Source organism: Marmota marmota, unplaced genomic scaffold, assembly GCF_001458135.2.
Source record: "Marmota marmota marmota unplaced genomic scaffold, marMar, whole genome shotgun sequence".
Classification (NCBI taxonomy): Eukaryota; Metazoa; Chordata; class Mammalia; order Rodentia; family Sciuridae; genus Marmota; species Marmota marmota.
In genome coordinates this window covers 3,634,326-3,658,075 of record NW_026000171.1, presented here as the reverse complement: position 1 = coordinate 3,658,075, position 23,750 = coordinate 3,634,326, and the positions used below count along the sequence as shown (strand labels likewise).

The 23,750-nt window shown below is 46.0% G+C and overlaps 1 protein-coding gene and 1 long non-coding RNA gene across 4 annotated transcripts in view; one reads left to right on the top strand and one right to left on the bottom strand.

Moving 5' to 3' along the window:
• Nucleotides 1–119: 119 nt before the first annotated feature.
• Kcna6 (potassium voltage-gated channel subfamily A member 6) overlaps nt 120–23,750 on the top strand; it is a 38,069-nt gene continuing 14,438 nt past the window's right edge. The window contains exon 1 of one of the 2 annotated variants that reach the window (XM_015500738.2): nt 120–2,618. In XM_015500738.2, coding sequence (XP_015356224.1) covers nt 127–1,719 — 1,593 coding nt within the window. In that variant the 5' untranslated portion in view covers nt 120–126 and the 3' untranslated portion in view covers nt 1,720–2,618. Of the gene's footprint in view, nt 4,898–23,750 lie in introns of both variants that reach the window. The other variant, XM_048787664.1, reaches the window with a different exon arrangement.
• Nucleotides 3,045–20,982, bottom strand: LOC125611883. 2 transcript variants are annotated; one of them, XR_007342119.1, is made up of 5 exons: nt 19,421–20,982; nt 10,414–10,485; nt 4,893–4,956; nt 3,662–3,752; nt 3,045–3,150 (listed from the first exon to the last, which is right to left on the bottom strand). It is a non-coding gene; the product is annotated as an uncharacterized LOC125611883 (long non-coding RNA). The 2 variants fall into 2 exon arrangements; XR_007342120.1 differs by lacking the exons at nt 3,045–3,150; nt 4,893–4,956 and having other exon boundaries at nt 3,625–3,752; nt 19,421–20,782.

Below are 23,750 nucleotides of genomic sequence, written 5' to 3'. Positions count from 1 at the left end.
CTGCAGGAGCGCGAGCCCCACCCTAAGGAGGGAGCGCAACCGGGAACTGGGAAGCGGGTGCAGCGCGCGCGCGAGGTTGGGTCGTGGGCGCCGTCCTAGTGGCGGGGAGCGCACAGCCAAGAGGACATGAGATCGGAGAAATCCCTTACGCTGGCGGCGCCGGGGGAGGTCCGTGGGCCGGAGGGGGAGCAACAGGATGCCGGAGACTTCCCGGAGGCCGCTGGCGGCGGGGGCTGCTGTAGTAGCGAGCGGCTGGTGATCAATATCTCCGGGCTGCGCTTTGAGACACAACTGCGCACCCTGTCGCTGTTTCCTGACACGCTGCTTGGGGACCCTGGCCGCCGAGTCCGCTTCTTTGACCCACTGAGGAATGAATACTTCTTCGACCGCAACCGGCCCAGCTTCGATGCCATCCTGTACTACTACCAGTCGGGGGGCCGCCTGCGGAGGCCGGTCAACGTGCCCCTCGACATCTTCATGGAGGAGATTCGCTTCTATCAACTGGGGGATGAAGCCTTGGCGGCCTTCCGGGAGGATGAGGGCTGTCTGCCCGAAGGTGGAGAGGACGAGAAGCCGCTACCCTCCCAGCCCTTCCAGCGCCAGGTTTGGCTTCTTTTTGAGTATCCTGAGAGCTCCGGGCCCGCCAGAGGCATCGCTATTGTCTCCGTATTGGTCATTCTCATCTCCATCGTCATCTTTTGCCTGGAGACCTTGCCCCAGTTTCGTGCAGATGGTCGCAGTGGAAGCAATGATGGTGGTGTGAGCCGAGTCTCCCCAGTTTCCAGGGGAAGTCAGGAGGAGGAGGAAGAGGAAGATGATTCCTATACATTTCACCCGGGCATCACCTCTGGGGGAATGGGGACAGGAGGTTCGTCCTCACTCAGTACTCTTGGGGGCTCCTTCTTCACAGATCCCTTCTTTCTGGTGGAGACTCTCTGCATTGTTTGGTTCACTTTTGAGCTCCTGGTGCGCTTTTCTGCCTGCCCCAGCAAGCCGGCCTTCTTCCGCAACATCATGAACATCATTGACTTGGTGGCCATCTTCCCCTACTTCATCACCCTGGGCACTGAATTAGTGCAGCAGCAGGAGCAGCAGCCAGCCAGTGGAGGGGGTGGCCAGAATGGGCAGCAGGCCATGTCCCTGGCCATCCTCAGGGTGATTCGCTTGGTCCGGGTGTTCCGCATCTTCAAGCTCTCCCGCCATTCCAAAGGGCTGCAGATCCTGGGGAAGACCTTGCAGGCCTCCATGAGGGAGCTGGGCCTGCTCATCTTCTTCCTCTTCATTGGAGTCATCCTCTTTTCCAGTGCTGTCTACTTTGCAGAGGCTGATGATGATGATTCACTCTTCCCCAGCATCCCAGATGCCTTCTGGTGGGCAGTGGTTACAATGACCACAGTGGGTTATGGAGACATGTACCCCATGACTGTCGGGGGCAAGATCGTGGGCTCTCTGTGCGCCATCGCTGGGGTCCTCACCATTGCCCTGCCTGTGCCAGTCATCGTTTCCAACTTCAACTACTTCTACCACCGGGAGACAGAGCAGGAGGAGCAAGGCCAGTATACCCACGTCACTTGTGGGCAGCCTACACCAGACCTGAAGGCAACTGACAATGGACTTGGCAAGCCGGACTTCTCTGAGGCCCCCCGGGAACGGAGGCCCAGCTACCTTCCCACTCCACATCGGGCATTTGCAGAGAAAAGGATGCTCACAGAGGTTTGACCCAGGCGGGCAGAGCCTACATGAGAAGGGTGTACTAAGTGAACTAACTCTTAGGCTTCTTTCTCATCCTCACAACTCTCACCCTAGATCCAGCTGACCTCTTGACTCCCTCTCCCTACACCCAGTACATGGCAACCAGGACCAAATACCTGGACTGTCAACCTTGTTGCTTGACCTGAACAGCATTCAAGGTTTATCCATCTAAGTGACATTTTTGAAATTGCAACGGTGCCACCCAATCATGTCCATCTTCTGTCACGTGGATGAGATATACTGTTCTGTCTGACCTTCCCTCAAGACTCTGATTTTTCCTGTCTGGAACTTGTCTTATCTTTAGGAGCAGAAACATTAATAGGATGGAAATCAGCCATACTTGAGTCCTATTACTCTCCTTATTGTCTTTTGCTTTGGGGGGCATGTACCTGTCTTAGCTTCTTGATAACTGGTGGAAGCTGGAAGATGGAAACAGTACTCAATGTGCTGTTTCATTCCATGAACTGTAACACCTGCTCTGGTCATCCTGCAGAGCACCCTCTATACAGACTTAGTTATACAGCCTCAAAATATGTTATCCATTTCTAATCTTGGATGGAATGAAAGAAAATGCAATTAAAGTGGATGATCTGGAGGACATGAGGGTCAGTCCTGGACCAAGGGGCCAAAGGATTCTCCCAGCTGTGATCTGGTATAGGAAACACTGGTCTTTGGTCTGCATTTAGTCCTCCCCACTCTTATCCCTGACTCTCTCTTGAGCTTCCAGGAAGGTTCCTTCTCAGAGCCAAATACTCTTTTTGTGCAAGTGCCTTCCTGTGCAGAGGAACTGGAAACAGGACCTACAGAACCAGGAGAAATGGCTGAATATAGTCAAGCAACTGGCTTGATCACAAACCAGAAGCAAGGTACCACTAAGCAGAGATTGTCATTTTGGAGGGGCAGAGTAATCTTGTTGCAGATGTCAGGTTTTTTTCTCCCTCATTTCACCAGAACCCTCTCTGGCTTTCCACTCTTCTTCCTGGGAATTTGACTTAGGATTTCAGGTGAAGGCTTTCTAAAGCAACCCCAGCTCAAATCTGTAGACAGGTGAAAACACATATTGATTGCCAGTTTCTTCTCATTTTATGGGTAATGACATATGTGGCTTAGGTTAAGGAACAAGCATTATTCCTTTGCTGACACTGGTAGGGGTTTTTGCTGAGTCAAGCAAACATTCACCTGCTCTGCCCCCTGGAGCTGTATCTGGCCTGCTCAAACTGGTAAGGTAATCTGGCTGTTTCCCACCTGGACTCAGCCATCCTCTTCCATTGTGAAACTACTGCCATCCATCCCACCTGCCCACTTCCCTCTTTTCTCCCCGGTCACTTTACCCTTTGTTTCTTGCCTTTGATAAACTGTGATGTACTGTTCGAATCTCTTCTGGGTGCAGTTCTGAAACTGAAAGGACTGTTACAATGCTTTTAATTTTATAACTATGCTTTAAGACTCTTAGATGAAAATTTTTAAAAAATAAAAATTCCCGAAGAGCAACTTCTGAGGGATAGCCTTTGAGGGTTTGCTTGAGAGGCAGTGTAGCTTCTGTGAGTGCCAGACTGAAATCTGGATTTTGCCACAGCTTTACAGGGTAGCTTTGGCACCACAGTCCCTCTTTGTGCCTCAGTTTCCCCCCATTAAATGGGAACATTAATGTCTTCCCCTCCCTACCTCATGGTGAATGTCAATGAGCTCATCTGGGAAGCTGGGGAAGACACTATGCACATATGTGAATTATAGTTGTTGATTTGATTTTTAGTTCATTACCCTGTCTCCCCACCTCCCAGAAGTAAGACACCCCCCCCCCGATTTTCTGCCTTGGAACCAAAACCCAAGAATAGCCATTCATTATGAGCTCTTCACTTCCTAAATCCCTCCCTGGGCTCTTGGGCTGCTCCTCAGTCTTTTTTCTTACCCTTCGGAATGGAGAATCATCTTTAGACAGGCTGGGTAGATCCTTTTTAGGGCTGGAGGTCACCTTGCCTAGGAGATTGGCTTCCTTAAACCTGAAACACAGTAGGAGACAAAGGTGTTTATGATTCAGAAACCTGTTCCAAGGTCAGGAAGTGCTATTTTTCCAAATCTCTTCTGTTACTCCTGGCTATTTGGGAAAAGAAGGGCCCATGTCAGTAGCTAAAGGGATGCCCCCTGTTGGGACATGTATGCATGTATCTGTAGATATGTGTATGTGATCATGCTCATCATCATCCCTGAGCAAACATTGCCTTTTCAAATCAGAGCATGCCTGAAAGTAAAAGGTTTGTGGAGAGCTGGGATCTCTAGGGACTCTGGTTGCCGTAGCAACCTTCCAGACTGTTCTCTCAGTCTTCTGATTCGGGCATCAAGGGAGAACAGACTACATATTCCCAGCTTCTCAAATGGGAGCACCTTCTACTATTGGTTTAGGGGCAGGTAGAGCCAGGACAGGGACACAGGACCTTGGAAAATGTGGAGGAAACTAAACTTCTTGAACTTCCTCCTTGGATTCTTCCTGGTTTCCCCTACCCAGTCCTTGAAGCTGCCTCATCTTACCCCTGAGTCTTCAGAAACTTGAATGCTTAGCAGCTGCCCAGTTAAACCAACATCAATGTTATGCTTTTAAAAATGACCAGGGGAGCCCTCAGAATGGACAGTGTGTTCCTCCAGAAGCAGCCAGGCTGGGCTTTGCTGAGAACAGTCCTAGCCTTAGGTGTCATGGAGTTCTCATCTCCTAAGACAGAGGATCTTCCCAGCTCTAAGAGAGACTGAGAGAAATGAAGCCCCTTCTTCTCGGGGAGCAGTCGAGCTCCTGGGAGGGATCTCACAGTTCTTCTTGAGACATGGAAGAAAACCCGAAAGACTGTGGCCCAATCTAGTTTCTGTGAAGGATTTTGTCCAATGGCCCCTCTCTGACTGTGAGTCTCTTTATGTGGATGTCGTGACCTGAGCATCAGGAGAATACGCACTGTGTGTTGCTGGCCCAGCTGGGATGGGGACTCCCAGCTGCCAGGAAAGGTGGACTCTTTATACCAAGCCATCTTTATACCTGACTGGAGCCGACAGGGACTCCCAGAGGACTTCCTGGGACTGTCAGCCTCAGCCTGGACTGAGGGATACTCCTTCTGCGTCCCTGAGGAGTGAGGAGGGACAGCTGGCTGTCTTTGTACCTGAGGTAGGTCCTACTGTGGGGGAATTTTGCTCCTGGATCAGCCTCCATGCCAAATTAGAAATCTGGACGGCAGGGAGAGAAAGTAGGAGAAGATTAAGTTTGGTGGGGGAGCAGGGTTTCATTTGCCTTTTCTTTGTGACCACCTTGCTCCATCTCTGTGTATTTTCTGTGCCTCCATTCACTTCCTTTTCCTCTGTCTCTGTCCTCTCAATGCTGCTTCTCCCACACCTTTCTTACCATCTCTTTCCCTCCTCTCTTTCCTCTCCCTTTTCTCCTTTTTTTATTCCTTTCTGTGCCTTTTTTTTCTTCCTTCTCTGTTTCATTTCTCCTGCCCCCACCCCATTGTTTTCAACCTCTTCTTCTTTCTCTGTGTATTTTTCTTCCTCTTTCTCCCTCTCTGTACCTTTTGGGTGGCTGGCAGCACCTACGGTGTTTCTGTTGAATTCTAGGACAGCTGTGATCCTGGGTGTTTTTGAAAAGGTCGGCCTCCAGCCAGAGGATTCCCTGTTTCCTGACATCTCAGTTCCCCATCCTTTCTTGCCACACTCCCCTATTGGGGGATGTCCTGCACTTACCAAGGAACTTGGGATGCTCTGGGTTTAGAAAAACATCTCCCAGTGATTTCCTGAACATATAAAGATGAAAGAGGGAGGGGGAGAGGGGTGGGAGCAGGGGAGAGAGAATGAACTTGATGCCTTATATTAATATTCTGCCATATAGTACTAGAGTATGTCATCTTAGGGTTCCTGAACCTTAAGAACCTTGCAGAGATGTTGAAGACAAAAGAACAGTAGGAATAGGAAAATAAACAGAAAAAAAGAGGACTTGGGAGGAAGGTATAAGATTGAAGTTAGAATGGGAAAGTCCTTCACTCGGGGTCGCCTGATAACTGCCAATCATTGACTTGGAGGTTTGCTTAGCCTGTGGCTGGCTCCCTTGTGCACTAGGGCAGAGAGACTGAGAGACACCATTCCCAGTGGTGTAAGGTGCAGGAGATGCTCCTTGGAGATGTAGGTTAAGATTCCCCACCAGTCCGTAAGGAGACTGTGTGGTTGCCCTACTGGAGGCTGTGGCACGTAGGTTTTTAAGTCCCATCTGCATCAGGACATCAGAACATTAGGACAACCCCAGGCTCCTCAGGGGCCCAAGACTGGGCTGTTAAGCTAGCACCAAAGTACTTTTGGGGGTGATGGAAATGTTCTGAAATAGAACTGTGGGGACAATCATTATTGTCATTAACAACTCCAAAAGTTAACAACAACAACAGAAAACATTGCAATTTGGGGGAAAAGGAGATATGAGTCTAGTAACCTGGGAGTCTCCCACTGCAATGGGAGGAAGATTTGGTTTTATAAGTCAAGGTTAGCATCTCTAGTGATGGACCAGATTGAAGGTCTGTAATGGAATGACAGTTTTTTTCTTCTGCCACACGGGGACACTTCAGAGCTTTCATGCAGTTGCACCTTGCAATTTGTGTACGATACCAAGAACTGATAGTGTGTGTGTTTTTTTGGTCTATGAAGCTACTGTAGGATTTATATCCTTTTTCTTTCTCCAAAATTATGTCAAGCCATTCTTTTGGTAGGTGCAGAGTATGACTAGCGCATCCTGAACTAATGATGAATGTGTTGGACATATTAATTATATAGGAGTAGGGAGGTGAGCTTGCTCAAAGAATGTGTTTTTTTGGGGGGCCACAAACAAACAAACAAATAAATAAATCCTCTGCAAACAAACCAAAAGCCCCACCTAATTCTTGGACCTGTAAACTCTGACTTCCTTAAGAAATTTCCTAGAAGCCAAGGTTTTATTTCTCCCAACCTCCAACCTCAACTACCCACTAAAGTAGTCATTAACCCTTCTTTGCCCTAGAATGAGGACCAGCAGTCTCTAGTGCTTTGGATAAACCAAAGAAGTGGGAGATGACAACCTTCATTCATTTTACCTTTGCATTGTTATCTGTGAGCCAGTTCCTTCTCTTCTTCCTCTGGCCTGTGCCACAGGATCTCTTCCTTCTCTCCCTTAGGGCTTTCTGCCAGATGACACTTTCTAGTCCTGCCAACTTATTATTCCTTCTCCCTACTGGTTGAGCTCTTGCTTCAGGCAGGATTTCTGTTGCCCTGCATCTCTACATAAATGCCAAGCTAGATTCCCAGAGAACATTGTCCTCCCAGGACAATGTGGCTGGACTTGCCATCCTGGCTCTGATTGGTTTTGACGGTGTGCTATTACTATGGGAAGGAAAGTGTGGTCTGATTCTAGCGTGTCATGATCACTTAGAGGAGGGAAAGAAATCCATTTATTCAACAGTAGGGTTCCTTTCTGTGTTCCTCTTTATACCAGGCTGCACAGATATCTCATGGCAGAATAAGGTCTGGCACTTGGGGGTTTGGAGGGAGAGAACATATCTTCCCACACACGGGCCACTGGGAATAAGGACAGATGGGCTCTTAGTTCTCATGTTGCTGGGTTTCCCCATGCACCACTTTCCCCTTCTGGGCTTGCAGTCCCTGCGGAGTTGCAGATTGTCCTGTTTTCATGTCCCTTTGTTCTGAACTTGAGGAAATAATTTAGCCTGCTTCTTTGTTCCTTCTTGGTCCTCATCCCCTTGCTTCACATGTGACCCTAAAGGAGGAGTGGAAACCTATCAGTGACACTTAGGAAGTGTTATCCCCACAGGACAATGACTCTCTCGTTCCTAGAGAGACAGAGAGAGAGAGAGAGAGAGAGAACGAGAGAGAACGAGAGAACCAGCCAGGACAGGTAACACTGGTCTAGCCTTGGCTATCACTGACCTATTTGGGGCCGACCTTGCTGCGGATTATGGCAAATTTTTTTTTCTTCTTCTTCATTTAACCCAACTCCAACCGTATCATTGTTACTATATGGAGAATTTTCTCTCAGTTGCTCCTGTGATGATACACTTTGCCTGCCCCTGGGAAACATTTTGGACCCTTAAGTTGCCTCTGCTGCAGTTTGCAAGGAGGGTAGACAGACCTTGGCTCTTTGGCGAGAGCAAAGCCGACATTTCAAAAGGAAATTGCAGCCGCGCAGTCTGCTGGCGCTGCTATTTTTGACATGCTTGCTGTTCTCTCAGGGCTTGACAACCTCTGTCTCCAGGAGACAGACAAACCCGGTCTTGGCAGCAAAGACACCACTTTGAAAAAGAACATAGCAAGACAGTCCCTTGGCTGGGAGGGGCTGGAGGATGCCCATTCCTTCCCTCACCTCCAGGAAGCCTGCCGGGCACCTGGCTAGCATCTGCCACCCTCGACGGCAGCTTCACCCTCCCCGGTGAACTGGACCCTGCTGTGCAGCCTCCCCTCTGAGGGGAGTTCTAATAGAAACAAGAAGGAGGCTGTCCTCTGACAAAGACCCACCCAGCGCTCTCCTCAGGCAGTAAGCTCTAGAATAAAATGGTGAGGGCCATGAACGCCGGAGCCAGGTGGTTAGGTCCAAGTCCCTCCTCTGCTGGGTGACACTGGGGCAAGTTATGAAATTGCTCTGAGCCTCAGTTGCCCTCTTGGTCAACTGGAGAGGGGAGTAAAAATAGCTCTGACAACATAGGGCTGTTTTGATGATTAAATAGATTTATTTTTAAATATTTATTTCTTAGGTATAGATGGACTCTACACAATGCTTTTATTTTTATGTGGTGCTGAGGATCGAACCCGGTTCCCACCGGTGCTAGGCAAGCACTCTACTGCTGAGCCACAATCCCAGCCCCGATTAAATAGATTAATACACGTACAATGTTTAAACTCGCAAGCACTATATAAAGATCGACTATGATGATCATGTGCCTACTACCACAAAACAAGGCAGGTAGGCAGGTTGTTTTCCTCTTTGGTGGAGAAGAGAAATTGAGGCTCAGAGGGGTGGTGACATGTTCAAGGGCACATGGCTATGTGTGGTCTATCACAGATGGTGTGTGGAATGGAGTGCAGTGAGCGTCTGACCCATACTGAGCAAGAAGAAAGAGCGAAGCTGTGGCTCCTAATTGCATATATAGATTTTTGTTTACGTGCCAATTTGTCTGTGATGGAGAAGCTGCAGGTGTGCTAAGCCCCTCCCCCATGGGGCTCTGAAAGCACCTGGAGATTTCTCCTATGTCTGTGTGGACGTCTCAGATAAATGGAACGTTGTTCTACAGAGCCCTTTGTTACTCTGTTCCATTCTTCTCCCTCTGGTCGTCATCCTCACTACCCATTCGGTTCCCGACCACTTTCATGTCCTCTCCACTTTGCAGGCTGTGTTTCAGCTTCCCTGTCCTTCTCAAAGGTGGAGGGAGAGGAGACCCTGAAGTTGGAAGAAGCCAGCTTCTTCTACATATGAGAGTCTCATTTGCCTCCTCCTGGCTAAAGAGCAACTACTGCAGCTTTCCTTGGGGGTCTCAGTGCAGCCCAGAATGCTCTGCTGTGACCCCTTCAGCTTCTCTTGAAGGACCCAGACCAGGGCAAGGAAGCATGGCTGCCCTCCTGTTTCTGGATTCAGAGCTTGCCTGCCTTTGGAGTTGAACTTGGGTCTGCACCTCATTTGACCTTGCTAAGCTTTAGTTTTGTCATCTGCAAAACAAGGAAGCTGATACCACTTGCCTCTTAGGATTGTGGTGAGGGTTACACAAGGCTGCCAGTTAAAGGGCTTAGCAGGAAATGAACTCTCAGCAAAGCACAGTTCTGATGAGTGACACTGAATGTCCACCTGAGAGCAGGCCCAGGCCCACCTGCTCTCTCAAAAGAAAGGCAGGGTCCTCACCTTTCGGTTTTGTTCTTTGACACAAACATTTAAATGAAAAATGACATAAAAACTAGACTTTGGTTAGCTCTCTGCTTTACCAGAAGGCTATTTGCCTAGAAGAATCACAGCAGAATTTCTTTAAATAATTGCACTTAAGATATGAGTGAATGTATAAAAATGTCATCCAAATGATTATCGGAGGAATAGGATGGATATACTGGTAATATATATATATATATATATTTTTTTTTTTCCAACAAGGTTCATTTCCAACCAAAATAAAAAGGAGAAACTTTACTTAAACCTTTCTCTGAGCACCAGAGCATTGCCAAGGGCAGTACTGAAGGTCACAGACAGACAGGATGTGAGAGCTGAAAGGGGCAGTAAATGCCTCTTTTCATGAAGGAGGAAACTGAGGCAGAGAAGTGAACTGATTAACTCAAGACCCCACAGGTATGTGGGCAGAGCTGAGTCGGGAACACTCATTTACTGACTCTGATCCCAGCATCCTTTTTCCCAGAAGATGGAAATCTAAGGATTACTTGAATATTTTCTTTTTAATGAATGACTTTATTTCCTATCCAACCAAACTCCTTAGCAGAACTTCCCATAGGAAATGGAATTAAAATGTTTGCAATTTTATCTTTCCCTCCCCAGACTTTCCAGGTTACCGAAGCATCAGGCTTAGCTAGAGAAACCCCTGTCAGAAAAGCAGGGGGTCACTTGAGGCTTCTGTTTTGGATTCAGGAAGGAAGAAGGAATGCAAAAGTTTAGCATCTTACCCAAGAGTGCTGACTTCAGATGCTCTGGGAATTAGAAACCAGCTTCTCCACTCTTCCCTGCACTTGCTTGCCCTGGTAGAGAAGAAAAAGTTGCTGCTGGGTTATAGATGTCTTTTATAAATCACAGGACTAGGGCAAGAATGAACAAAGTTTCCAGAAGCCATGGTAGTCGAGCCATAAATCAGACAAGCACTCCCCAGCTGCCTTAAGGCAATTTGGCATTGCTGGAAAGAGAAGAAAGGTCTGGAATGATGGGGAAAATAGCTTGTGTTCCCTGCAGTAACTGCTTTCTGTGCTTCACAGCAGGGACCATATTCACCCAGGAGAGCACACACATGTGCACCTGTAGGAGCCCAACACACGCACCTGGAAGTGTGTGTGTGTGTTGTTATTTATTTATTCATTTATTTTCTGCATATGGAACCTTCCTGTACATGGCTTTAGTGACTATAGAAGGAGCACAAGCAGAGCGCCTACCCTAAAACTGTACTTTACTCCTTTCAATAGGTCCTAAGTCGTCAGATTGAGTGTGACAATAATGATGTGATATTAGGAAGTATTGGGAGATTTCACTCACAGTTCTGTATTTTTTTTTTTATTGAAAAACAAAAGGTCTGGGCCTGATCTGCTTTCCAACAATCATCAGCAGGAGCTGGGTTATAGTTGTTCCCTTCAGAGTGAGTTGAGTCTCTTTTTGCTTCCAATAATCCTCATTCCTGATTTCCAATCCATGACGATTTCCTTTACCAAGTCAATAAATTTAACAGAAAAAGCAAGTCTCTGAAAGGTAAAAGGACCCTGAATCCATGAGACCAGAAGCCTGGGGTCTTGCTGCCAAGGCCAGAGGCTGTCCGTGAGCCTTCTGGATGCGGAGACTGGGGCTGTTGGTCAGCTTTCATTATGCCCATGGCCTTATTTTCCTCATGGGTAGAAAACATTTCTCTATATGTCCATTTCTGCCAAAGGTTATGAAGCAAAAGACCAAAAGGTGCCATGTTTAGGGAAACTATACTGACCTCTGTCATCCTGTGACCCTGTAGACTTTGGTGACTGTGGCCTCTCTGCAGAGCTTTCCTCTGTGATCTAACTTAACTGTGTCAAAGTTGACTCTGGTTCAGAGGTCGCAGGTTAGATGAGGTGGGAGTGCATGTGGCTGATAGAAAGGACAATGAGCATGGAAGTGGAAGCTTGTATCTGGGAGAAGATGATCCCTGTGACCTAGGAGAGACAGGATCACGAGGCTGAATGAAGATGGTACCACATAGTAACAAGAATGTGCTGTGTCCTCTGTCCAGTTAAGCAGGCAGAGAAATATGTGATGCAATTAAGGATTTCCATCTAAAGTGATTAAAATGAGCAGTCAGGCCATGTTAGTCAGCTTTCCATTACTATAACAAATACCCCAGATAAATAAGCTTATAAAGACAAAAAGGATATTTTGACTAACAGTTTTGGAAGTTCCAGTCCATGACTGGACAGACACATTACTTTTAGGCCTCTAGTGGAAGAATAGCAAGCACATCATGGTAGGGGCTGGGATATGGAAGAGAGAGAGAGACAGAGGAAGAAGAAGGGACCAGGGTTCTACTATCACCTTTAAGGTCATATCCCCTGATGACTGAACGCCTTCCGTCTAGGCATCTCCCAACAGCACCAAGCTGAAGACTGAGTCTTTTGGGGAGACATTTAAGATTCAAACTACACGGCAGGGCAAAATTCAGTATTTGGATATTTCTGATTTGAGAACTGCCTCCTACTTCCAGGGTGTCAGATAATGAGACACCACTCTATTCCTGCTCGCCAGCACCAAGAGGGCGTGAGACAGGGACTCATCACTTTCCTGGAATAATGACTGGCTCTTAGCTCAGGCTCTGCCCTTGTCCTGTTGGGGGAATGACGTCATCATCCTTCCCAGATCCCTTTTGTTCCCAGATCCTGGGTGGTTCTCAGTATTTTGGCTTTGAGGTGGACTCTCCTGCCTTGGAAGTTTATTGGTCGCAGATTAAATGGTCATAGAACTGAACCAACTGCTGTTGGAAGGAGATCAGAAAAACCTGCCTCAGCTTCTAGTTTTACCTGTAATTTCATTAAAATATTTCAGGGCCAGAATTCAAGAGGTCAGTTGCCAAAGGAATTAGAACTAGAGTAAGATCCAAATCCTTGGGATTCCAAGAGCTCAGTGACTTCATGTGGGTCTTCTCTCCTTGGGGATATCTTTTATTTCTGAAAACCAGAATTTAAAAAGATCCTGCTGGATCCTGTAATTCCAGGGGCTCAAGAGGTTGAGGCAGGAGGATTGTAAGTTCAAAGCCAGTTTCAGCAATTTAGTAAGGCCTTAAGCAAGTCAGTGTGATCCTGTTTCTAAATAAGATATAAAAATGGCTGGGGATATGGCTTGGTGGTTAAGTGTCCCTGGGTTCAATCCCCAGTATATAACAAATAAAAAAAGTAGAAGGATCCTATACTTTCATTTTCCCCAAATATATGCCCTAACTTAACTTTGTCAAAGTTGGCTCTGGTTCAGATGTAGCAGGTTAGATGAGACAAGAGTGCAAAAAAAGTTAAATCAGGCTGCAATTAAAAGAAATCTATCCTGAGCCTCCATTTCAATGTCTGTCTGCTTCAGTTTTTCCATACACCTTCCAGAAAAGTTGTGTGTGTATAATAGTATCATTTTGCTATCAGAGGTGCTTTTTCATATAAGTGGGCCCAGAGAAAGCAATGAGATGACTTGTCCATTCTGAATCTCTGGGATCAGTTGAGAACTTCCAACATGCTTGGGGATTGACTGAGAGATTGCATAACCAATTGTGGACAGTGTGCTCAGATCAGAAGTCCCTGGCCAATCCCTCTCCAGGGTTGGCCCTGGGGAGAAGAGCTCTCAAGAGCTGCTCAAGGACACAGGTGGAATTGCCTCCTCTACGCCTTTGATGATGTGTGAGGTTAACATTCTTCTTTGGAATTGTATCAGTGGAAAATATGACTCCATTTACAAATAATATATTTGCTTTATACACAGCATTTCAGGAATGTGTTTCATTTGCAAGTAAGCCATCTGCACTCACTTAATGGTACATAAATAGAGAACAAAGCAAACTGACAGAGAATAATGGAGCAGGAAGAGACTTAGGTAAAACTCATGGAATCCATCACTCTGCATTTCTAAGTTATTACAGACCTGTTCTGAATATTCCCCAGAGAAAGAGCATCCCTAGCACAGACGCCTTTGAACTCTTTGTGTTTGAGCTTCATGATCTTTTTTGTTGAGTTGTTTTCCTCCTGCCTTAGATGTACATCACCTGTCGCACTTTCGACTTCCTTTCTCCTATTTTGTCCTCTACTGAGATGGATGCCTAACTGGCCATGCTACCTAGAATAACTCATGCCGGAGTTCCCCAGATGTGATTTGCAGAACTCTGGTCCTACATGATATTCTCATGAAAAGCCATCCCCAGGCACTGAGCTTCAGAATGTTGCCTCTGGGAGACACGCAGCACATGTGTGCCTCAAATTAAAGGCTCTGAGAAGTCTTCCAGCAAGTAAGCCTAGGTCAATTCTTTAACTCAGTAAATATTGTGACTTTTTATGTAACATAAATTAATAGATTGAGAGCTATTATGATGGGTTGTAAAAATTATTATTATAATTATTTTGCCACAGACTGATTCTCTCTCTCTCTCTCTCTCTCTCTCTCTCTCTCTCTCTCTCTCTAACTTCTGTTCATACCCTATGGAAAGTTTAATCCAAGAAATACATATTGAGAAAGTCAAAGAGATCTGAAACTCCTTCCAATGGATTTGAGTCCGTGGAGTTTCTGCCATCAGAGATTTTTCATATGGACCATGTTGTGGCTTCAGTCCTCTTAGCGTTCTCCACACCCCTCTTCAGTTGGACAGAAAGTGTTTGTTTATTCTTGGTTTTTGGTTGCCCTGGGGACTGAACCAAGGGCCTTGTACATGCTGGGCACATGCTGTACCACAGAGCCACGTTTCAGCCCCTAATAGGAAACCTATTGTGAGCCTTCCATTCTTCCGTTTTCACTAGCCATTCTTGTTTACAACCCATCATAATAACTCTCAATCTATTAATTTATGTTACATAAAAAGTCACAATATTTACAATTATTGATAAGACTCTGGATAATGTGAAAGGAGACACCCTCTCCCTATGGCCCTTTATAGCCTTCTTCAATAGAAAGTCTTCTAAGAAGGTAGATGTGGGAGCTGATCTTTGTAGATTCCATTTCTGATCTACTTTGTTAGCAGATGTCTACAATTTGGATGCTCTTCCGGGTGGATGAGGATGCCTGCATCACTTTGCTGTGGTGTGGTCCTAACTAATCTATGCATGTTCTTAACCAAATCAAAGATTGTCACATGTTTGTTTTCATGAGCACTATTCTAATTAACTAAACCTACTAATGAGAACATAACCTTACTAATGATCATATTACTAATTGTCATATTTACAAAATCTTTTTCTGTGGGTGAGGTACTGGGGATTGAACTCAGGGCACTCACTCCACCACTGGGCCACTTCCGCAGCCCCATTTTGTATTTTATTTAGAGATTGGGTCTCACTGAGTTGTTTAGCACCTCAATTTTGCTGAGGCTGGTTTTGAACTCATGATCCTCCTGCCTCAGCCTCCCGAGCCACTGGGATTATAGGCATGCACCACAGAGCCCAGTTTATAAAATCTTATTCACAATGTGAGCAAGACACAAATACCATTAGCTAAAGCAACTGGGTTTTCTCATTCTTTCCTATTTCCTTAAACACTGCTTTCAAGTGTGACACTTGCTCTGTCTCTCCTGAAGTGTTTCAAGTGTTGAACAATTCCAGGTGGACTGGGTTCTTCCAGGGCAGCTCTTTTCAGCTAGAATTTCTTTGGGCTGCTGGAGGAGCTCAGCCTTGACTCTTCTCTGTTCATCCTAGAGGGCCCGAGGCTCACCACCTGCTCCTACACCAGCTGGCCCAGGACTAAACCCTTTCTTCTGTAGTTTTCCTTCTGTGCTCAGAATCAGAAGAAGAAAGGATGTCATTGCTTTTACCTGTGAATGCCTTTGTACCTGTTCCTTTTCTAGACATCCTGAGCCATGAGAAAGCATTTCTGATATCTACTTGCATCTCTGATCTTTAAATCCACTGAAAATCAGAACAAATAGACTGTGGGGGAAGAAGGGAATTGCATCTAATTCTGGGTCTGTCACTAGGCTGGTGTGTGGCCCTGGACGAGTCACCTGTCTGGCTCTCAGCATGTGTTGGCCAGTAGCACTGTTCTCTGGCCCAGTGCCTTCATTTGTAAAATGAGATGGTTGGATTGGACAATTGAGTTTCTGCTTGAAGATCCTATGATGCTCAAGGGCAGTCACCAAGCGTGCGGGGCGGGGCTTGCTTGATCTCTTCTTGATCATTTCCTTAATCACATTATTGCTTGGTTGTTGCCACTGGAGAGATTTTTGAAAAAGAGTTGGATTTGCTAAAATTTCAATTGAATACGGAATATTTGAATCTCAAAGCTCCTCTGCTCCAGCTTCTTATTTTAGATACAAAGATCAGAATTTAACATCTAAAGAACGAACTGAACAGGTTATAGAGAAGTTTTTAGAGAGAGGTAATAATTTTATCTGGTATCAAGATCAATCTTTGTACTTTTGTCTTCCCTCCCTCTCTCTGCCCCCCCTTTCTTTCTACCTTTTTATTTTTCTTAGATGAGATCTATCTTAGTTTTAAGTGTTTCCAGATCCTTTTTTATTTTGATGTTGCAAAATAAACATTCCTTGGTTTTGGCTGTGTCGAGCACCTTGGCATTATGATTGGAAAAATGTTGGGCACGGAAAGGCTTCTATATTAAGGAGAAGCTCGAATGCAGACTAGCAGGGATGCTAACCAGTACTCTCTGCATCTGGGCACCTTAGGGAGACTGCAGAAAGGATAAAAGAAACATTGGTAGAACCCTCTATCAACACTGTATTCTCACACAGTGTTGAAGTTTCTTCCTTTCTATTTCTGAGAGAGGACCAGGAGCAACCTCCAGGGCACACACTGTGTGCTGGGCTCATGCATCCTGCCACACTATGGCTTTAGGATAGAAGGTTCTGGGCAATGTGTCCAGGGCTGCCTTTGCAGCTATGCCCTAGGAAGCTTCTGGGCTGGGATCCAGCCCTGCACGTTTCCACCACATCTTGCCACTTTTTGGTGTCTGTTCATCCTTCTTGTCCCATTTGGCTTCTCTTACTACTGCTGTTAATCCAGCCTGAGGTGGGGGCAGAGCCCTGGACAGGAGTGGAAAACCTGTGTGTTTCTAAGGTGCTGTTTGGCCTTGAGCAAGTTTCTGGAAACAAACACTTTATTTTGTTTTATTTTATTTTTTGACTCACTACTCACTATGAAAATTAATATGATTCAGAAAATTATAAGGAAGAAAATAAAAATCCCCACAACTGACAACCAGAGATACCCTGCGTTGATAGTTTGTTGACAGAACATTAGTTCTGTTTCTGTATCTCTACAGAAATCATGCAGGATTTCATTTTAAAAACCTCACATTATGGCTCTAGTTTTCTCAGGCAATTGTCACACGGATTTCATCAGATTGGTAAGCTACCCCACTGTTGGACAGTTAAGCTGCTGCTTGGTTTTTTGTTCTTATAAGTGCTGCTACAGTGAGCACTCTTAGTATAGAGATTTGCTCACATTCATGACTCTTCCCTTTGGCAATATTCTTATAAGAGTCAGAGAGTGTGAACAAAGCAATCATCTTGCCAGGCCTTGACTTCCTTGCCTGGAATAAATCATCAGCAACAATGCTCACAGCAGCAAAAAACCGTCCTGTGCACCACACACCAGGCACAGCTACCCACCTATGTAACCTACTCAGCTGCCCTGCCGTGGTCTTCCCATTTCATGGAAGGAGCTCTCCAGGAAGCAGGGTGGTGGGATTTCACCCCAGGCTGTCTGGCTGCAGAGTTCTACTCTCAACTGCTATTGCTGATATTGCCTCTGTGAGATCAAAAGTCTGAACCAAACAACCGCTAGGATACCTTTCATAACTAACACTATTTGTGTTCCCTTGGAACACAGTCGCCTGATCCCAGTTCACAGGCTCCTTTATTCCTCTTTATTCTCCCATTCCTGGCTTGATGAGGGTGGAGTGAGTGCAAGCGTGTGTGTGTGTCTGCATGTGTGTTTATACAGCCTTATGAATGGAACAGTCGGCAGACAGAATGTGAAGCAAGGAATCCTGAACAACCTTATCGACAAAACACAAAAACACGGCTCATCGGTGTGATCCAGATAGCTCATCCTGCTTTCCCTTTTATCTTAAAGTTCCCAGGCTCTCTGGCTGGGAAATTTGTTATTTTTTAATTGGACCATCACTTCGGTGGAGCCGGAATGGGGTTGGATATGGCTATCTGGCAGGACCCCTTCCTCAAAACAAGCATCTGAATATGCTGTCTGAAGAGAATGTGTCCCCTCATTGTGCCTTCAGGAACCATCACTAGGTGTGATTATTCATCCAGTGGGTAAGGAGGTAATTGGCAAACTCCTTGCTGGAATAAACATGTCTACACTGCTTTTATTGCTTGCTAAATTCAGTTGTCCATTGGAATCTGAAGAAGACTGGTTCCAGAATTCCCCACAGATACCCAAATCTGCAGATGCTCAAGTCCCTTATGTAACACCATATAGTATTTGCATAGAACCTAGACATCTTCCTGTATGCTTTAAATCGTCTCTAGATGCTTTGTGTGCCTAGTAAAATGTAAGTGCTATATAAATATTTGTTAAACTACATTGTTTAGGGAGTAATGAATAAGAAAAATAGTGTACATATACAGTACAGGTACAATCTTTATCTGAATGGTTTTGATCCAAGGTTGGTTGAATCATTGGGTATGAAACTCATGGATATAAAAGATCAGCTATACAGAGACTTCTAGGCCTCCCTAAAAATCAGTAGATTTGGGAGAAGTTGGAGACTCCATTTTTTTAAATACATGAGCTCCAAGTGATTATTTCAGGATGTTTAGACTTCCTATGACCCGTAAGCAGGTCTCAACTTTACAGAGCATTGGAATTACCCAAGAAGATTTTAAAAAGTCTTCCTGCCTGTCTGCTGTCCCTTGCTCTACTTTGAATAATTGATCCAGGGTGAAACCCAGATAAAGCATTAAAAAAAAATTCTCAAGAGGTCTTGTGTGGAGCCAGTAAGACACCACCAGCCCAAGAAATTCTATTACACCTTTATATTTAATAATTTTATACTTGATATGTAATTTTATATTTAATATATTTATATGCAATATTTTATATTGATTATGATTTTATAGTTAATACTTTTATAATTTTATAATATTTTATAAGTCTCTTTTACTATGGACTACCATAACAATCCAGTGTTATGATTGCTCTTGTCCCAGAGAGGTTGACTGTGTTGTGCAAGGTCACATAGCATCTTTGTGTGTCAGCAGCTGCCATTCTCTGCCCAGCCCACAGCCAGTCCTGCCAGGCCCTTTGGGAAGAGCAGCCTCCATGCCCTGAGAGTCTCCCAGGATGAAACAGTCCTTCAGGTGCCTCTCAGTGCTGACTCGGGAGCCCTTTCTTTCCCTCCTCACCCACCTCTGTGACTGCACCCTTCCTCCTTCCCTGTGCACTGTGCAGTGATGCCATCCTCCCACGCCCCATCCCACTTACCAGTGAGAGAATGACACTGAGGGACAGAAAGCCTGGGGGCTGGCCAGTCCACATCACCCACAGTGGTCTGAAGACACAGACATGCTGACCCTTAGCCTCAGATCCAGGCCCTTCTCTGCTGTTGCTCTGCAGAAAGCACAGTGCATTGCCGGCACCAAGAGACTCTCATCTACACCCAGGCTGTCCCACTGCTGTGTCCCCTTCTCCCCTATTGCCACTCCAGTCAAGCATTCTCACAGCCATCACAGCTTCCCTGGCCCTGTACCCAATACCGTCTCCCTCCCTACTTCCAAATAACCCCAAAGCCCACCTGAGTCCTTCCTGAGAGGCCACTTCCTGCTGCAGCTGAGTCCCCCCTCTGGGTTGACAGGAGCTTCGCAAGGTGGGTCAGGGGCCAGAAGAGCCATAACCAGGAACTGCATGCGTCCCTTCCACAGCCCCCACCCAGCAACCAGCTCTCAGCTCGAAATCTGTCCCTGACTCAAACCGAGGACTTTTGTTTCTCTTTCCTCTTCTTCTTCTTGTCCAAACCTTTTTCCTCGCACAGGCTGCATCCTGGAGAAGCTCCCAGGAACTGCAGGCTTTCTGTGTCAGCATCCTGCAGTCTCCATCGGGATGCTGGGGGGGCAGGATGGAGGAGGCGGGGTTTGGCCTTACAGGCGATACAGGCAGCAGAACTGCACCTAGACAGGAGTACCAAATGCTGATCTAACATCGCCTACTGATGTGGCAGCCCTGTCATTGAGGCCAAGCCACCACCAGCTTTTTTGTGCAGCTACATCTTTCTTTTCCTCTTGCAGGGCTTGCACACTGCAAGTTGGCCTGGAGGGTCCGTGGCTTTTCATCTCCCTGCACTGACTTTCAGGGAAGGCTCTCTCTCTCTGACAGCAAGGCCAGCCTGCTACTGGGTCCCTCTCCTGTTATACAACGATCCTTATGTGTCTGTGAACTTTCTGCTGGATGATATTTGGAAGGAGCATAGGGAAGGAGGGTAGTCGCCAGCTCTTCTCTCCCAAAGCAAAGGAAAGATTTTGACTCTCAAAGTGGTCCCTGGAGTTACATGTGACCCAGAACATCTGGTTTGGTGGATCTTACCTTTCTGGTTGGATATGGTCTGACATCTGTCAGATGGCCCAAGAGTCCTACCCAGTAACCTCCTTTACTTCCCAATATCCACAGCTTATGAGCCAGATTGGTATTGTCAGACCCATTTCCCCACAGTGGATTGGACCAGGGTTGAACTTGAGCCAGTCTCAGTCTCTTTCCTAGAAAGCTTAGTTGGGACAAAAGGTTCTGGTTCAGCTTGTACTCTATGGGAGAAATAGCAAACCTTCTAGTCAGGGGAGCTGGAAGGGGTCTGAACCATCTTCTGACTTCACTTCCCATTTGTAAATGAAATAAAGAGTTGAAGACCTAAGAGATCATTTGATTGACCCAAATCCACATGGCCACTATAGCTACTTTATAACAGAGCTGGATCTTGGTGTTCAAAGTGTTAATACAAATATTCTCTTGGCTAAGAGGTAATGAATTGCCAAATAATATCTTATGGAAGCTTATATTCAGCTCAAATTTTGAAGAAATGATATTAATTAGGCACTACATGGTGTTTAGTGGAAACTGCACAGGTCCCAGCATCTGACTGAGCTGGACTTGAACTCTGGCTGTTCTCCTCACTAGCATTTGGACCTTGGGCACATTTCTCACATTTAGGTATTGATTCCTCAACTATAGAATGGGGATCATAGGGCTGGGGATGTAACTCAGCAGTAGAGTGCTTGCCTAGCATTTGTGAGGCCCTGGGTTCCATCCAGCAATGCAAAACAGTACAAAACAAAAAATTCAACAAGAAACAAAAAATAACAACAAAAAAAGGGAGGGGTTTTGTTGTTACAGGGTGTTCTAATGAGGATTAGAGACGCTTTGCAATTAATCTTTGCTTCATAAAAGAAAAGAGGTCTTTCTATTTAAATCAATAATATTCTGTATTCCTAGTATTCTATTCTGCAGCTGGTGTGGTTTTGAAATTATTTAGGGCCCTTCTCTCTCTCTCTCTTTTTTTTTTTTTTTCAATTCTTTAGCAGCACTCTTTTAGGGAGCTGTTGGCTGTATCTGACAGTGGCATTTAGAAACAAAAGATCTAGTCAAGCCAGGCTCTGTAATGGGGAAGTAGACCCCGTCTCCTGATGGGAGGGGCTTCCAAGTCACTTTGCCAAGGGTGCATGGGGAAATGGAACCATTTTGGCAATGGGTTTGCCAGAGACAATGATGTTGGTTTGAGGGATTCTGTTCTTGGGACTTGCTGGACTTCCCCCTTGTGCTCACAGATGGCAGCAGCAGTTCCAGGCCTCCTGTGCTCCCACAGCTGTGACTGAATTCAGGAAGGGCCAAGAGTCCTCCTAGGGATCAGAACTTGCGGCTCCCACTAGGACGTGGTTAGGACACTCCCTAACCAGGATCACTGGGAGGGTGGGATAACCATGATGTGTTTATTTATTTATTTATTTTTAACTTTTGAGACAGGGTCTCCTTATGTTGCCCAGGTTGTGCTTGAACTCTCAGTCAAGCGATCCTCCCACCTCAGCCTCCTGAGTAGCTGGGGCTTCAGGCACATACCACCTGCCCACCACTGTGATCTCTTTAGAGTCAGTGGGAGTCACCCAGCAGGGCTGGGGAGGGACCAGAAATCTGAACAAAACAGGAGATTAGAGACCAAAGAAAACAGAAGCAGGAGTTGGCAGCAGGGCTGGGAATCATTAGGGTGTGGAGGACACTCTACATGGAGGCTGTCCCCCTTTAGTAGACATTAGTCTGCAGCTTAAATGTGCCAGGCCCCATGAAGTGGAAAGTAAGCAGGACTTCAGTCTTTGTAGAGAGACCACGTCCTGAGGGCAGAGACAGTGAACAACTGGCTGTGGTAAGTTACAGTGGTGAGAGGCAGAAGTTGGGGGCAGCTTTGGGGCTTACACCAGGGCCCAGATCCCACCCAGCTGTTCACCCCTTCACCACTGATCTCTCACTAAGAGTGATAGAAAAACGAACAATGCAGGAGTCAGGATACAACTAGTTAGTATCTAGTTAAAGTATCTAGTTAGTATGTAATTAAAACTGCTTCCAGTTGCCTGCAATTCTGTGCTCTTGGGTAAAAGACTGAATTGAGACATATGGCTGGGATACAGACCAAAGGGAGGGTCTCTTTTTCTTACGTATCTTAGAACTAAAATCTGTGACCATCTCATTTAGAGGTGACTTCTGGGAGAAAGAGAGAAAGCAAGACCACAAAGTTGCTCTAGGTCCACTTGCCCTGATGGTTTCATAGAGTGTGAATCATATGGACAGAAGAAAATATGCTTGGCCCAAGGGGCCAAGAACTGAAAAGCAAGCTGGTTATGAAGACAGGTTGAAGGCACAGTAACTCAGTTAACTACTAAGACTTGGTTTGCCAAAAAAAAAAATTCCTTTTTTTTTTTTTTGGCTTGACCTTTAGATTGGGAATTACTCTGCTTTAGAGAACATTTAGGGGAAACTAGGAAATACAAGCAGAGCAGGTAGAATCTGCAATGATACAGAGTCACATAGTAGGTGCTCTGGATTCTTCCTGTGGACTGGAGGGAATCAGGGAAGGTTCCTCAGAGAAATGACCTCATCAGCAGGGCTTTGGAAGAGGACCTGGAAATTTCAAGGTTGAAAAGAAAATTCTTAATAAAAGAAATGGCTTCAACATATGCATGCACAGAGCTGGAGAATGAGATAGTGTGTTCAAGGAACTGGGAGCTTGGGGTACAGGAAATGGGAGAAAGGGTGCAGGGCAGGCTGGAGAATGAGGTGGGATTCTGATGGTGAAGAGCCATGAAGCTACCAGAAGTTGATTCCTTCTGGTGGCCATGGGAGCAAGCAAGAATTTTAAATCGGGCAGGACATGCTCGGTACGTATATTTGAATGAAGTCTCCTGCTGAAGGAAAGACAGGAATGGGAAAGATTAGCTGTCCCCTAGGAGCCAAGACTAGCATAGCCAGTTTCTGGGAGAGGTGTTAGGGTGGTCCACCTGGCCAGGAGGAATATTTTATCACTGACATTATTTATATTTGACATGAAAATAAAAAGTGGTCTGACTTTTGGCCAGTTTTACGATGGTTTTTAAATTCTCTGTGGACAATGTACCCCTATACTCCCTGAGCAGGGGCAGACCCTCAATGCACCCTGCTTGGTTCATAGCAGATGGGGTGGGGTGAGGGAGGGACTCTTGCAGGAATCCAGGGAGGAGGGCAACACTCACGTGCTAAACATCTGCTAGGAATTTGTGGTTGGATGGGCCCAGTGTAGGCTCGGCAGCTCAGAGGTGGATTTCAAAAGAACATTTGTATTGGGGTGCTGCTGCACCAGGCTGCAGAGAACTTTCTCCAAGAGTTTTGAGGTTAGAAAATTCCCAGAGCTCAGGATGAGGCTGGGATGGCGCCAGGGGTGGTTATCGTCATTTGACTGACCTCAGGGACAAAGGGTCTCGTACATTCCATTTCCTAGTTGACATCCCCTATACCCACCTAGCAGCTTTGAGAACATTTCTCCCCCCCTCGAACACACAACTTGGAGGGTACAACATCTCTTTTGTTCCTGAAATATCCTCAATAAAGCATTCAGC